A 16,765-nucleotide genomic window follows, 5' to 3' on the forward strand; every position below is an offset into this window, starting at 1 on the left:
ACTGAAGGGTCCAGGGTTCGATTCAGGAGGCAACCAATGGATGTGTCTCCCATCCATCCATATTGCTCTCTGTTTCTCCCTCTCCCTTCCACTCTCCCTAAAAATCAGTGCCAAATATCTCAGGTGAGGATTAAGAAAACAAAGAAAAAACAGAACCCCCCACCGCAGATGCAGATGCTGATTCCAGAGGGGCTGGGTGCTGAGGCCCCATTCCTAACCAGCTGCCCGGCTTGCTCTGAGGCCTGATGGAGTGGGCCTGGGCGGTGGCCAGCAGCCTCTCCCCAACCAGGTCTCAGCCTGATGGGCAGGCGGGCGGCACCGGTCACTGCAGAGCAAGGCCACTGGCAGCCCGCAGCCCGCATTGGGGAGAACATCCGGCTTTCACTGCCCTGGCCGCCCCACCCCCGGTTATGTAACGTGTCCTCCTCCTCGTGGAAAATGCTGGAAATGGCTTTTTGCTGGGCAGGAAGCCAGTTCCTGGGTGCTTGGTGCTTGGGGCCGGGGCTGGGGTCGGCCGGGAGGGGGGTCTGCAGAGGGTTTAAAGGGGCCGAGCAGATGGGGGGCCAGGGCCTGGGGAAAGCCGATTGGTGTGTCAGCAGAATCTGCCGCTGGCTTTTGTGATTCTCACGGCGGACACATTCTGTCATCTGGGCTAATCCTCATCCCAGACCGGCTTTTCCTGCCATTACATCTGGAGGAAGGAGAACCAGCTCAAACCTGCACAGGCGACTCTGCCTCCCGCCCCCCCCCCCCCCCTTCTCTGCGGGAGGGTATTCAGCGGCCGTGGCTGCATGGCCTGGGAGATGGATGGGCTGGGAGAGCCCCAGGGAGCCTCGGAGGAGGAGGGGACCAGGCCGACCCCCAAGGCCGGTAAGCAACACTTGGGGACCGCCCGCTAAGGCCAGCGAGTCCCCCAGTGGCTGTCAGGGATTTAGCCCAGTGGAGGGTTTCTGACCGCACCCAGGCAGGGAGCTCTGTTTGGCTGTTGTTACTGGTTGTTCTTCTTCTTTAAAAAAAGAAAATAATAAAATAATAAAAAAAATATATATATATATATATATATATATAATTGATTTCAGAGAGAGGAAGGGAGAGGGAGAGAGAGATTGAAACATCAAAGATGAGAGAGAATCATGGCCCCGCACTGGGAATCATCCCACAGCCCGGGCCTGTGCCCTGACCGGGAATCGAACCATGACCTCCTGGTTCCTAGGTTGATGCTCAACCACTGAGCCATGCTGCCAGGCTGGTTCTCCTGTTTGTTTTTTTGTTTGTTTGTTTTGTTTTGTTTTGTTAAACATGTTTTTATTGATGTTGGAGAATGAGAGAAAGAAACATTGATGAATCAATCGGCTGCCTCCTGCATGCCCCCTACCGGGAATGGAACCGTGACCTCTTGGTTCATAGGTTGACACTCAACCACTGAGCCATGCCAGCTGGGCTGTCAGTGGTTCATCTTAATCTTAACCCAACAGCATGGTTGTTGCGAGAAGTGAGTGTGAAGAAGAGAGGGAAGCCAGGCCATCAGGGAGGAAGGGAGGAGGTGGGAGAGGCACCCGGGGTCCCGGTTCTCCAGGCACCGCTCCTGGGCGCCTGCTGACCTGCGCTCTCTCCCTCAGGCAGGGATCCAGCTGGGCGGCCCTAGGCCGCCAGGCTCCTGCAGCTCCGGGATGCTGGCCCTGCTGCTGCCTGGTAAGTTGCCAGGCCGCCCCTCTGGCCCGCGTCTGTGGCATCGGGTGCGGGTGGGTGAGCCTGGGGAGGGGGTGGAGAATAAGAGAAACAGTAGATGGTGGGTTTTTGTTTGTTTAAAAACAAAACTCAGCCCTAGCCGGTGTGGCTCAGTGGATAAAACGTCAGCCTGTGGACTGAAGGGTCCCGGGTTCGATTCCAGTCAAGGGCACATACCCGGGTTGCGGGCTTCATCCCCAGTAGGGGGTGTGCAGGAGGCAGCAGATCCATGATTCTCTCTCATGGATATTTCTCTCTCTTCCCTTGCTCTCCGAAATCAATAAAAATATATTAAAAAATAAAATAAAAACAAAACTCTGAGCCAAATATATGAAATAACCTCTTGGAGATTTTCTTATTTTAATTTCAGATATGAAGTCATTGATGTAGTCACCAAAAAGTACAGCAGCTCTCTAATTACTTTATTTTAAGATCATTTTACTTTAAAAAAATCCCTTAGCCCTAAAAGGTTTGGCTCAGTGGATAGAGTATCGGCCTGCGGACTGAAGGGTCCCGGGTTCGATTCCGTTCAAGGGCATGTACCTTGGGTGTGGGCACATGCCCAGTAGGGGGTGTGCAAGAGGCAGCTGATCGGTGTTTCTCTCTCATCGATGTTTCTAACTCTCTATCCCTCTCCCTTCCTCTCTGTAAAAATAAAAAAAAATATTAAAAAAAATCCCTTAAAGGAGGGGCGTGGACTGACAGTTATCGGGGAAAGGGGGAGTGGTGGATGCGGGAAGAGACTGAACATAAACTGTGCACCTATGGATGAGGACAGTGGGGGGTGGGGAGGGGGCGGAGGGTGGAGTGGGAACCTGGTGGAGGGGGGAAGAAATGAGGAACCTTTGTAATAATATGAACAATAAAGATTGATTTAAATAAATAAAAAAATCCCTTAAAGAAACCATGGAAGAAGAAGAAAAGGAAAACTATCAGGGTGGAACTGTGATTATGGATGTTGAAATCCTGCCCCCGCCCCCCCGCCTCCCCCCAAGTTTGTTGCCCTGTTGTTCTATAGCTTTTAATAAAATCAGAAGATTCATCACAAATTAAAAAATATATGTTTGTATTAATTTTTTAGGTAGAAAGAAAGGGAGAGGGAGAGAGAGAGAAACATTAGTGATGAGAGAGAATCCATCAGCTGCTTCCTGCATGCTCCCTATTGGGGATAGAGCCCGCATCTGGACAAGTGCCCTGATCTGGAATGGAACCAGTGACCTCTTGGTGCATAAGATGGTGCTCAACCATTGAGCCACACCAGCCAGGCTCATCCCAAATTTGTCACCGCACATCTACAGGTCTAGGTGCTCAAACCTGAGCTAGCCCAAGGAAAAATCCCTTGTGAAGTTCTGCAGTGAGTAATTCTAAACGGAGACTCTGCTGTTCTGACCCTCGGGCAAATATAATTATTTAAGGTTGTAATGACCCATATAATAGCAGCGTTGGCAGAGAAAATCTACCAGATAATTCTAAAACGGGAATAGAATTTTTTCACTTTTAAAAAAAATATTTTTATTGATTGCAGAGAGGAAGGGAGAGAGAGGGAGGGAGAGAACATTTTTATTGATTGCAGAGAGGGAGGGAGAGAACCATTGATCGGCTGCCTTTTGCAGGCCCCTTCCTGAGCATCAAGCCCACAACCCAGGCATGTGCCCTTGACCGGATTTGAACCTGGGACCCTTCAGTCCCCAGACCAATGCTCTATCCACTGAGCCACACCAGCCAGGGCGAATCTTTTCACTCCTAATTCTACCTTTTCAAACAGCAGAACTTGCTCTATTCCTGGAGTCCACAGATGCACGCGGTCCCTCCCACACACTCCCAGGTCTTAGGAGAGAGGGCTGCAGAGACTTTGTCCTTGAGAAACGTACAGTCTTTTATGGGAGACCCCCAGGTAAATGAGAACAAAATCAGAACAAGGTGCAGGGAACATTATGATAAATAGGACACGGCTGCCTACCTCCAGGAGGCTGCGGAGGACAGGGCTGACATTTAGATAATTACAGACAGCCTGCTCCTGGCCGCCCCCCGCCTAGAAACCATAGGGAGTTTGATTGTCTCACTGGGACAGAGTGTTTACTTCCAAGAGCCAATATTCTTCTCTTTTCTTTTTTTTTAAGTCAAGGACTGATTTTTTAAAAACTACATATTTTATTGATTTTTTTTACAGAGAGGAAGGGAGAGGGATAGAGAGTTAGAAACATCGATGAGAGAGAAACATCCATCAGCTGCTTCCTGCACCCCCCCCACTGGAGATGTGCCTGCAGCCAAGGTACATGCCCTTTACCGGAATTGAACCCGGGACTCTTGAGTCCGCAGGCCAACGCTCTATCCACTGAGCCATACCGATTAGGGAAAGGACTGATTTTTAAAAAATATAATTTTATTGATTTCAGAGAAGAAAGGAGAGGGAGAGATAGAAATATCAATGATGAGAGTCACTGATCAACTGCATCCTGCACAATCCCCACTGGGGATGGAGCCCACAACCCGGGCCTGTGCCCTGATCTGGAATTGAACCATGACCTCCTGGCTCATAGGTTGATGCCCAACCACTGAGCCACATAAACTGGGCCAAATATATATTTTAAAAATATATTTGCATTGATTTCAGAGAGAAAGGGAGAAAGAGAGAGAGAGAGAGAGAGAGAGAGAGAGAGAGAGAGAGAGAGAGAACATTAATGATGAGAGAGAGTCATTGATTGGTTGCCTCCTGCACGCCCCCAACTGGAGCCCACAACCCAGGCTTATGCCCTTAGCCGGAATTGAACCCGGGACCCTTCAGGCCACAGGCTGATGCTCTATCCACTGAGCCACACCGGCCAGGACCAGTCTTCTTTTCAATGTGCACCCACAGCTCTGCCGCCCGCACAGAGAGCAGGCAATGCGCCCAGCCCGGTGCTGCGGGACAGGACGGTCCCTGCGGCAGGAGGCGGCTACGCAGACGCCTGTGACAAGCTGGCGAGTGGAGCAGTGACATCATGCGCTAACAATAGCCGCACTCAGAATTGATGGCCGTCCCCTCATCCCTGGCACCGCATTCCGCACGCTCCGCGGCACAGATAATGTTCCTGGGGCTGCAAGTCACAGGAGGAGGGACACCGTGTTCCCGAGAAGCAGGCGGCAGGAGCACTGCCCCAAGCAGAGACGTGACTCAGTGGGCCTGACAGAGGAATGGTCCCTGGCTCACGGGGGGGGGGGGGGGTAGGGGAGGGGAGAGCTAGGCAACCAGAAGCAGAAATTCTCTGGCCACGAGGGTCTCCTGGAGGGGCTAGGACTCTCCCACCCTCCCCCATGTCAACCTCTTTCCGGTTCATCCTCCTTCTCACAGCACAGTATCCCAATTCCTTTAAAAATATATTTTATTGATTTTTTACAGAGAGGAAGGGAGAGGGATAGAGAGTTAGAAACATCAATGAGAGAGAATCATCGATCAGCTGCCTCCTGCCCACCCCCTACTGGGGATGTGCCCACAACCAAGGTACATGCCCTTGACTGGAATCGAACCTGGGACCCTTCAGTCTGCAGGCCGACGCTCTATCCACTGAGCCACACCAGCTAGGGCAAGAACATTTTTTTATTGAAATACAATTTATGTAACATGAAATGAGCCATTCATCATTTAAAAGTGTACAATTTGGTCCGGCCAGTGTGGCTCAGTTGGTTGAGCTTCAACCCAAGAACCAGGTCAGGGTTTGATTGCCATCAAGGGCACAGGCCCACGTTTCGGGCTCGATCCCCAGTAGGGGGCGTTCGGGAAGCAGCCAACTGATGAGTCTCTCTCATCATAGATGTTTTTCCTCTCTCTCCCTCTCCCTTCCTCTACCTCTCTGACATCAATAAAAACATATTAAAAAATAAAAAACAAAAATGTGTATGATTTGGCCTTGTTTAGTTATTTTTAAAATATGTTTTTATGGATTTCAGAGACGAAGGGAGGAGAGAGAGAGAGAGACATCCATGATGAGAGGGAACCATGGACCGGCTGCCTCCCGCACACTCCACACTGGGGATGGAGCCAGCAACCCGGGCCTGTGCTCTTGATCAGAATCGAACCATGACCTCCTGGTTCATAGGTCAACGCTCAGCCACTGAGCCACACAGGCCGAGCCTAACCTCAGTACTCTGAGACGGGGTGCCTTGCTTTTCACTCGGGCAGATTTAAGTGGCAGTAGCCGGGTGAGATTCCATCCGGGGACAGCAGAGGCTCCTGGAGCCTATTGTTAGGGTCCTCCATGCTTTCCCAACTGCTCCAGCCCCTCCCCCCCTTCCCCCTCCTGCTGTCCAGCTGGTACAGACGAAGAAACCGAGACGTAGATAGGTCTCCTGAGGTTAGAAACAAAACCCCAGCGGGGCGAGAGAGCGGGAGGATAGGCGTGCCAGGGGAGTTTGGGAGAGAACCAGGGAGCCACACCCTGGGGACAGTGATTCCAGGCTGACTCCCTGGAAAGCCCCCATGTGGATCCTGGAGCCGGACCGTCCCTCCCCTTCCCCCAAATCCCGAAGAGAAATGATTGAGAACTGCCAGTGAGTTGGACCTTCTCTTCTCACGAACTGTGAGCTTTGAATTTGGTAAATGTGTTCCCGGCCCAAGCATCGGCATGGGGCTCAGCTTGGGGCAGCCAGGGAGCCTGGCTTCTGGAGTGATCGCACTGGTTCCAGGGGGACCCCTTTCCATCTGCACTGGGGGAAGCCGGGCGGCCTGAAGGTCACGGTTCGATTCCCGGTCAGGGCACAGGCCCGGGTTTCAGGCTCCATCCGCAGTAGGGGGCGTGCAGGAGGCAGCCAATCAATGATCCTCTCATCATTGATCGTCAATTAGCATTTATTAGCACTCAATGTGCAAAGCACTGGGTTACATGCAAGATAACTTTTGTTATTCCAAAGAGGACTCTTTAAATTTTAGTACTGGATGGAACCTTAGAGATCACCTAATACTCCACTTTCATTTTGCACATGTGGAAATTGAGACCTAAAGTAGACACATAACTCTTCAAAGTTACCTGCCAAGCACAACCTCTGATCTGTTTCTGGTTCCATCCCACCCTTATCAACATCTCACAACTTGATACCAATTGCTTGAAGCCAATGAATTTCTGTCTGATGTTTCTTTTTTTAATTTAAAATACTAGAGGCCCAGTGCACAAAGATTCATGCAAGAATGATCCTTCCTTCCCCTGGCTGCCGGCACCACCTTTACTAGGGTCTGGAGCTGCCTTTCCACCTTCCCAGGCTGCCCAGAGGCCCAGAGCAGCTGGGGCAGTGAGGAATGCCTGCATCCCACCCCACCCCCGGTGCCTGCATATGCAAATTAACCCGCCATCTTTATTGGGTTAATTTGCATACACACTCCTGATTGGCTGGAGGGCGTCACAAAGATATGGTCAATTTGTATCTTACTCTTTTATTAGTGTAGATATTTTAATTGATTTTTAGAGAAAAAGGAAGGGAGAGGGGTAGAGAGATAGAAACATTGATGAGAAAGTCATCGATTGGCTGTCTCCTGCATGCCCCCACTGGGGATCCAGCCCACAACCTGGGCATGTGCCTTAACTGGGAATGGAACCAGCGACCTCTTGGTTCCTGGGTTGATGCTCAACTGCTGAGCCACACCAGCCAGGCTCATCGCGGATGTTTCTGTCTCCCTCTCTCTCTCCCTTCCTCTCTGAAATCAAGAAAAACTTGTTTTTAAGAAAGCGATCCCATCCTGGGAACCCGAAAGCCAGGTGCCTGTGCACTGTCCCGCCCAGAAAATGGTCAGTTCGAAACCCAAGTCTTGCTGAGTGTGTGTGACCCACAACGCTGGTCCCGTGCCTGGGCCCCAGCTGCAGGGGCCGTGGGGAAGTTTCTGGTTTCAAGCTTGAGCAGGCAATGGACACGGCAGGAAAGCCCCTGCCTGTGGCAAGAGCGCTTCAAGGACGTGGGGGAGGGGGAGGGGAGGGGGGACGGGTGCAGGAAGAAGGGGTCCATGGGGAGAAAAGTGGACCTCTGTCATACTTTCAACAAGAAAGAGAAATTAACAAAAATAAATAAAAATGTAAGAAGAAACAAGACATGGTCTGGGGGAGCCAGAAACAGTGTCAAATGTCCACTCTTATCAGAGACTAGACGGCTGGGGGGTGGGGGTGGGGCGGGGAGAGTCCCTCAGCCTGGCCTGCACCCTCTGTAATCTGGGACCCCTCGGACATCCCTCTCACAATCCAGGACTGCTGGCTCCTAACCGCTCGCCTGCCTGCCTGCCTGATCACCCCAACCTCTCTGCCTGCCTGCATGATCTCCCCTAATCCCTCTGCCTGATTGCCCCTATCTGCCTGCCTGTCTGATCACCCCTAACTGCCTCTGCCTGTCAGCCTGATCTCCCTTACCTTGCCCCCATGCTGACCTGATTGCCCCTAACTTGCCCCCCTACCAGCCTGATCTCCCCTAACTTGCTCCCCTGCTGGCCTGATGGCCCCTAACCATCTCTGCCTTGGTCCCCAGCCTAAGTCACAGTCTGGCCTCCCTCTGTAGGAGGCAACCTGGCAGATCAGGGGAAGGCACTGCCCCCATCACCCCACTGCTGCTGCCACTGCCAGCCTAAGCCTGCTGCAGCTCTGTCCTAATTAGCATATTATCCTTTTATTAGTACAGAAATCACGTGGCCATGCAGATGGTTGCAATGGGTTCCTGACATGAAAACAGGGAAATGGCACAGCAACAGCCATTAGCAGGCTCCGTGGGAACCGAGAGTGAGCCAGGCTCCCGGCTCTGGCTCCCTCACCCTCGTTGGCGCTGGTCTCCGCACACCAGCTTCCTCCCTTGCCCTTGGCTCCTGCCTCCTCCGGCCTTGACCTGTGCGTGGTCTGTTACAGGTCCCAGCCCCGAGGCCATGCAGTGCCCGCAGGACTGACCAGTCTGTACCATGTTCACGGTTGTGGCAGGGAGGCGGCAGGAGGGGCATATGGGCACATTTTTGCTCAGATGGTGGTTGGCACAGCTGCTGGGCACACGTGGGAACTGAGGGGCCCCGAAGGCCAGGAAGTGCAGGCCGTCGGGTTACAGTCAGAGGAGCGGAAGCTGAGAAAGGCCAGTGAGGGGGTGAGGAGCGCGCACTCCCGGAAGACAAGCAGAGGCTGGGGTTGGTGAGCCACTCTGCACCTCCGCTTCTTCTCCTGTCAGAAGGAGGAGAGATTACCTCGCAGGACTGCCATCTGAAATGAAATGATCTATGTATCAAGCTTAGCCTGCAGCAAACACACATTCAAATGTGGCTGTTCTCAATGGAATGCTACGCTGCGGTAAAAAAGAAGGAATTCTTACCTTTTGCAACAGCATGGATGGAGCTGGAGAGCATTATGCTAAGTGAAATAAGCAGTTCAGAGAAAGATACATATCGCATGGTCTCACTCATTTGTGGAATATAATGAACAACATAAACTGATCAACAAAAACAGATCCAGAGACAGAGAAGCATCGATCAGACTGTCAAACCACAGAGGGAAGGCAGGGGAGGGTGGGGGAAGGGGGAGAGAGCAACCAAAGGACCTTTATGCACGCATATAAGCCTAACCAATGAACACAGACACCAGGGGGTGAGGACATGAGTGGGGGTGGATGGGGGTAAATGGAGGGGTAAGGACAGATATGTAACACCTTAATCAATAAAGAAAAAAACTTAAAAAACGTGGTTGCACTAAAAGCAAAAGAAACCCATACAATTTGATGAATTACAGTAGCACAAGACATGGGCACATCACCCAGATAACATTTCTGAATCACATCGGTCACGTGGTATTTGCTGTCTCTCTCAATGGGGCCCATCTGTGGGTCTGGTTGCCAGCAGCTGTGCTGTAGGGCCACGTAGAAAGGCGGTCATACAGTGCGTAGTCATTTAAAAAAAATCTTTATTGTTGAAATTGCTACATACCGTGTTTCCCTGAAAATAAGACATCCTCCAAAAATAAGACCTAGCGCATGGAAAGATAAGACATCCCCTGAAAATAGGACCTAGCGCAACTTTGGGAGAAAAAATTAATATAAGACACTGTCTTATTTTCGGGGAAACAGGGTAGGTCCTCCTCTCCCCCCACTAACCTCTTCCAGCTGCTCCCCTTCCCCCACCCCCCAGGCGCTCGCCACCCCATTGTCTGTGTCCATGGGCCATGCCCACATGCACACACGCTCATTGGCTGACCTCCTCCCCTTTCTCCCCTCTTCTCTGAGGTCCCACAGTCTGTTCCACATCTCTGGGTCTATTTTGTCTGTCAGTTTATTTGGTTCATTAGGTTCCACAGATGAGTGAGATCACGTGATAGACTTCTCCTCCCTGACTGGCTTATTTCGTTTAGCATGACAGCATGTATTCTCCTGTGTCAAGTTTCTCTGCTCAACAGAATGCTTTTGTGTGTTCCCCTTTGGTGCTGAGTAGCCTTCTGCTGAAGAAATAAATGCATTGTAGTTCACTTCTCCACTGCACTGCTGGGTAATCTCTAGCTTTGATCTATTATGAACCAGTCTTTATGCAAACATTAAAAAAAATTTCTTTTGGGTAAACACCTAGGAGTGGAATTGCTGAGTCACACGTTTAGCTTTAATAGACACTGCCAAGTTTTCCAAAGTTATCGAACTGTTTTCACTCCCACCAGCAATGGAAGAAAATCCAGCTGTTCTATATCCTCAGCAACATCTGGGTTGTCAGTCTTTTGAATTTTAGTCATTCTAGTGGGCATGTAGGGAAATCTCATTGTAGCTTTAGTTGCACATCCCTAATGGCTGATGTTGATCACCTCTTCATGTGCTAAATGGCTACTTAATATATTCTTGCTCTGGCCACGGTTGTTAAGTGGTTAGAGCATCACCCTGACCAGGTATGTGCCCTTGACTGGAACTGAACCTGGGACCCTTCAATCTGCAGGCTGACGCTCTATCCACTGAGCCAAACTGCCTAGGGTGATAGTTCGGACTTTAAAAGGTAAAAAGGATATATAATAAGAAAAGTTCACTCCTCTTGCATGTTTTCTTTAAAAAAAATATATATTTTATTGATTTTTTACAGAGAGGAAGAGAGAGGGATAGAGAGTTAGAAACATCAATGAGAGAGAATCATCGATCAGCTGCCTCTTGCACACCCCCTACTGGGGATATGCCCGCATCCAGGTACATGCCCTTGCCCGGAATCGAACCCGGGACCTTTCAGTCTGCAGGCCGACGCTCTATCCACTGAGCCAAACCGGTCCCGGCTCCTCTTGCATGTTTTCAAAAATTTGGCAGCTACATTTGTGACTCTTATACTAGAGGCCCGGTGCACGAATTTGTGCAAGAGTAGGCTTTCCTTCCCCCAGCACCCGGCACCCAGCTTTCCCTCGCAGAGGCAGGCCCCGCCCACCCCCTGCGGCCCGCTGGTTGGTGGCCTGGGCCTCACTCTTTGGGGCGATCATGGGCTGATGGCTAGGCCCCTGACCAATCACATTGCACCTGCCTTGACCTGCCTGGTGCCAGTGGTGGTAAGCGTGGTCCTGGATGGTCACCAGGATGGTCATTCTGCTGTTCGGCTGTTTGGTCGACAAGCAAATTGGTTGTATCTTCTGTGTCTTAATCCCATGAATTCCTTGACAAAAAGTATTTTTTTTTTTTAAATATCCTCAGGTGAGAGTTTTTTAAATTTTTTAATTTTTATTGATTTTTCACAGAGAGGAAGAGAGAGGGATAGAGAGTTAGAAACATCAATGAGAGAGAATCATCGATCAGCTGCCTCTTGCACAACCCCTACCGGGGATGTGCCTGCAACCAAGGTACATGCCCTTGACCGGAATCGAACCCGGGACCTTTCAGTCCGCAGGCTGAAGCTCTATCCACTGAGCCAAACCGGTTTAGGCAAGAGTACTAAAAAAAAAAAAAATGACACCCTGCAGCAGGAATCATTATGGTGGAGGGCCTCAATGCCACTGAATCCTGCAGACATTGACTGAGCCATACTGTGCCCTGGACCAGAAACCTGAGTCCCAGGGGTGAGCGTGCACTCCTGTCAGTCCGGGAGGAGAGAGAATGGCATGGAGGACGCTTAAAGAAACCTGATCCAATCTGCTTGACCCAGTTGGAGACCTCGACAGAAAAAGTTCTGTCTGGGTCCAGCTGACACCTGGACTTAAGGTTACATTCTTGGCCTTGTCTGTGCATCAGGGTATCTCTCCAGTCAGCAGCTGCCCTGTCACAGCCAAGCTCAGCTCAGGGTCCAAGAACTTAACCCTGAGCTTGGTGTCTAGTTCACAGTTCTTAGGGACAGGGAAAAACCAAGTCAAGCTTCTGCAACAAGAATATTGAACTACTGGCTGGTGTGGCTCAGTGGTTGAGCATTGGCCCATGAACTGGAGGTCATGGTTTGATTCCTGGTCAGGGCACAGGCCTGGGTTGTGGACTCAATCCCCAGTAGTCAGTGTGCAGGAGGCAGCTGATCCATGATTTTCTCTCATCATGGATTGTTTCTCTCCCTCTCCCGCTCCCTTCCTCTCTGACATCAATCCTATATAATAAAAGCCTAATATGTAAATTACCCCCTCAATTGGGGGGCGTGGAGCTGGCCAATTTCCCAAGTTTCCTCCTCCGCTCCCCTCCCCCATCGGCCAGACTCCACCTGTGCATGAATTCCTGCACTGAGCCTCTAGTATATTAAAAATAATAATTGGGCCGAAAAGGAGTGGGAAACCCTGTCTAGGGCCTGGGAGGCTGAGAGACCATTTGGACCATCCAGGACGGATGAGGACTTGGTGGCGGGCTGCCTCCTGCCATGCAGACAGGTAGGATTTCACCTCCAGTTGACGATCACTCCTTCTGTCTTTTCTCTCCTTCCCCCCTTCTCCCCCAGCACTGATGCTGAGCCGGGCGGGCGCCTGGGCCCCGGAGGCCTGTGCGCGGGGCTGCCCGGCTGCCTGCTCTTGCGGCCCGGGCCCCGGGGAGCGCGGCTGCTGGGTGCGCTGCGACCGTGCCGGCCTGCTGCGGGTGCCGCCTGAGTTCCCGTGCGCGGCCGCCTCCATCGACCTGGACCGCAACGGCCTGCGGCTGCTGGGCGAGCGTGCCTTCGGGACGCTGCCCGCGCTGCGCCGCCTGTCGCTGCGCCACAACAACCTGACCTTCATCACGCCCGGCGCCTTCCGCGGCCTGGGCCGCCTGGCCGAGCTGCGCCTGGCGCACAACGGGGCGCTGCGCTACCTGCACGCGCGCACCTTCGCTGCGCTGGGCCGCCTGCGCCGCCTGGACCTGGCGGCCTGCCGGCTGCTGGCGCTGCCCGAGCGCCTGCTGGCCGGCCTGCCCGGCCTGCGCGAGCTGGCGGCCGCCGCCAACCTGTTCCGCCGCGTGCCCGGCGCCCTGCGCGGCCTGGCCAACCTGACGCACGCGCGCCTGGAGCGCGGCCGCGTGGAGGCGGTGGCCGCGGGCTCGCTGCGCGGCCTGGGCCGCCTGCGCGCGCTCAGCCTGCAGGCCAACCGCGTGCGCGCCGTGCACGCCGGCGCCTTCCGCGACTGCGCGGCGCTGGAGCACCTGCTGCTCGGCGACAACCGCCTGGCCGCGCTGCCTGCCGGCGCCTTCCGCGGCCTGGGCCGCCTGCGCGCCCTGCACCTGGGCGGCAACGCGCTGGGCCGCGTGGCGCGCGCCTGGTTCGCCGACCTGACCGAGCTGGAGCTGCTCTACCTGGACCGCAACGCCATCGCCTTCGTGGAGGACGGCGCCTTCCAGAACCTGTCGGGCCTCCTGGCCCTGCACCTCAACGGCAACCGCCTCACGGCGCTCGCCTGGGCCGCCTTCCAGCCCGGCTTCTTCCTGGGCCGCCTCTTCCTCTTCCGCAACCCGTGGCGCTGCGACTGCGGCCTGCGCTGGCTGCGCGACTGGATGGACAGCTCCGGCCACGCGGTCGAGGTGCCCTGCGCGTCCCCGGGGTCCGTGGCCGGCCTGGACCTCAGCCGCGTGGCCTTCGGGCGCGCCCCCGACGGCCTGTGCGTGGACCCCGAGGAGTTAAATGGCAGCGCGTCCAGTCCGGGCCCGTCCCCGGAGCCCGCGGCCACCACCGCGAGCAGGCTCAGCAGCCTCCTCTCCAGGCTGCTGGCCCCCAGGGCCCCGGCGGGGGAGGCGGCCAACGCCACCGCGGGGCCGGGCAATGCCTCGCTGGCCCTCCCCTCGGGGGCGTTGGGGGGCTCAGGCCACAGCACCCCATGTCTCCTGGGCGCCGGCATCCTGCTCAGCGCGGCCCGGCACGTGCTGTTTGTCCTCCAGGCACACTGACCTGCCTCTCCGCGGCCCACACTGCCTGGCCGGTGGCGGGTCGTTCACTTAATTGGGCCAGAAGGTGTTCGTGGTCGGGGACAGGGGAACAGGAGGGAGAAGTTTGCCTCCAGAGATGGCCCCCGGGAGAAGACAACCCTGGAAAGGGCACCTGGGATTTGGGGAGGGCATGGGTTTCTATTCATGTCACATGGGCATTGATTGGCAAAGAGATGCAAGAATGAACATGGGCCCTCACCAGTTTGGCTCAGTGGATAGAGGCCGGCCTGCGGACTGAAGGGTCCCGGGTTCAATTCCGCTCAAGGGCATGCACCCAGGTTGTGGGCACATCCCCAGTACGAATTGTGCAGGAGGCAGCTGATCGGTGATTTTCTCTCATCGATGTTTCTAACTCTCTATCCCTCTCTCTTCCTCTCTGTAAAAAAATCAATAAAATATATTAAAAAAAGGAAAAGAAAAAAAGAATGAACATGGACCCTTCCACCTACAGGCTAGGAATTGGAAGCTCGCAGGGTCCTGGGACTCCACCTCCTTCCCTCCCCAATCCTTCCTCTTCCAGGAAACGGACTGAGTTAGAGCCAGCACCTGGCTAAGCATTAAGAACGGTGCCAGTTCCAGTGGGGCAACCCATGAGGCCCAGTCCCTGTGTTTCCTGCCACAAGCCTCTCCCCTCTGGGCCTGGGGACGCCAGGGTCCAGCAGATGGACAGGACAGGAGAGAAGGGGGGTGGGAGGAGGACTGAGACCCAGGGGGTGGTGGTTCCTGGAGTTGGACATGTGTTAGGAGGCGGTGAAAGCAAAGGGCCAGCGCTAGCTCGCCTAGCTCCCTTGGTTGGGTTGGTTGGGGGTCCTCCCTGCACTGAAGCATTTTGGGATTGATCCCTGTAGGGGGTGTGCAGGATGCAGCTGATAGATATCTTGATCTCACATCAATGGATCTCTCTCCTCTCCTGTCCCCTCCCTTCCCATCCCCTCCCCCTCCCCCCTCCCCTCCCTGCCTCTCCTCTCCCCTCTTCCTCCTTCTCTTTCTCTCCCTTCATCTCTGAAAAGAGAGAGAATCACTGATCGGCTGCCTCCTGCACGCCCCCCACTAGGGATGGAGCCTACAACCCGGGCCTGTGCCCTGACCAGGAATCGAACCATGACCTCCTGGTTCATGGCTTGAGGCTCAGCCACTGAGCCACACGGGCCGGCTGGAGCGTCCATTCTTCACGGTGAAGTACTTTGGGCCTCCAGGTCATGTTACATGTTAGCAATGCCGCGGACAGCACCGGTGGGGGGCTGGGGGGGGGCGGGCGTGTACAGACAGGTGTGACCCTTGTGCTCCTCACCCCAATTGAATGGCTCATACCAACATTTCAAAACCAAGACGGAACGCCAAGTCACAGAGCATCACGTGTCTGTTATAAGAGGAAGTTTTGGTTTGTGAGCCTTTTTGTTAAATTTGTATGCGTTTGTTCAGATTATGTATGTTTGTGTCTGGAGTGCTTAACACAATCTATGTTTATTGTGAGCTAGCATTAAACAAGTTTGAAAGTCACAAATCTGGAGCATGCGTGATTAAAAAACCCCTCTCATCTGGAGTAATCTCAAACCTACAGAAAAGCAGCAAGAAAAGTGGAATGAACACTTTGGCCTAGGCCAGTGGTCGGCAAACTCATCAGTCCATAGAGCCAAATATCAACAGGACAGCGATTGAGATTTCCTTTGAGAGTCACATTTTTAAACTTCAACTTCTCCTAATGCTACCTCTTCAAAATAGACTCGCCCAGGCCATGGTATTTTGTGGAAAAGCCACACTCAAGGGGCCAAAGAGCCGCATGTGGCTCACGAGCCGCAGTTTGCCGACCACTGGCCTAGGCTTTCCAGTTGATAGTATTTTACTATATTTGCTTTCCCTTCCTCTCTCCATGTTATTATTTCTTTTAAAAAATATTTTTATTGATTTCAGAGAAGGAGAGGGACAGAGAGAGAAACATCAATAAGAGAGAATCATGGACCAGCTGCCTCCTGCACACCCCACCCTGGAGACTGAGCCGGCAACCCAAGCATGTGCCCTTGATCCAAAAAGAACCTGGGACCCTTCAGTTCAACAGGCTGATGCTCTGTCCACTGAGCCAAACCAGTCAGGGCAGGGCTATTACTATTTTTTTTACTAACACTTTGAGTTAGTTGCAAACATCACGATCCTTGATCCCTAAATACCTCAGATGTATTGCCTGAGTCAAGGACATTTTCTCATCCATAATACCATTATATCAAAACCAGGAACTGTCATCAATACAATACTATTATTTAAACTATACTGTATATTGAAACCTCAACAGTGGTCTAAAAGATTAAAAAAATACATTTGTATTGATTTCAAAGAGGAAGGGAGAGGGAGAAAGAGAGAGAAACATCCATGATGAGAGAATCATGGACCGGCTGCCTCCTGCACGCCCACTACTGGGGATGGAGCCCACAACCCAGGCCTGTGCCCTGATCGGGAATCGAACCATGACCTCCTGGTTCCTAGGTTGATGCACGCTGGGCGTGCAGGATGATTTTCAAAGCAGCCATTTCTTTTCCTGTGGGTGGAAAACAGGTTCCTAGCGTGTGGCTTGTGTCCATTTGATTGCAATGCTTCAAAATTGTCAGTCCCTCGGTTGATTTGAATGTTCCCAAATGCAACCATTTCCCAAATGGCTTACTTTCCAAATGTGAGACCCAGATGAGGTCAGAATTGTTTGTTCAAACCGTGTGTGGTGGCCATGGTAACGGAGCGAGGATTCTGAGAATCCTGGAGA

The 16,765-nt window shown here is 53.0% G+C and overlaps 1 protein-coding gene across 1 annotated transcript; it reads left to right on the forward strand.

The window, feature by feature from the left end:
* The first annotated feature begins 1,616 nt into the window (after positions 1-1,616).
* On the forward strand, positions 1,617-15,453 carry NYX (nyctalopin). The gene is made up of 2 exons (XM_084870117.1): positions 1,617-1,692; positions 12,569-15,453. The coding sequence occupies exons 1-2, from the start codon at positions 1,671-1,673 to the stop codon at positions 13,975-13,977; spliced, it is 1,431 nt and encodes a 476-aa protein (XP_084726243.1). The 5' UTR covers positions 1,617-1,670; the 3' UTR covers positions 13,978-15,453.
* Positions 15,454-16,765: the final 1,312 nt, after the last annotated feature.

Source organism: Pipistrellus hanaki, assembly GCF_964339955.1.
Source record: "Pipistrellus hanaki genome assembly, chromosome: X".
NCBI lineage: Eukaryota > Metazoa > Chordata > Mammalia > Chiroptera > Vespertilionidae > Pipistrellus > Pipistrellus hanaki.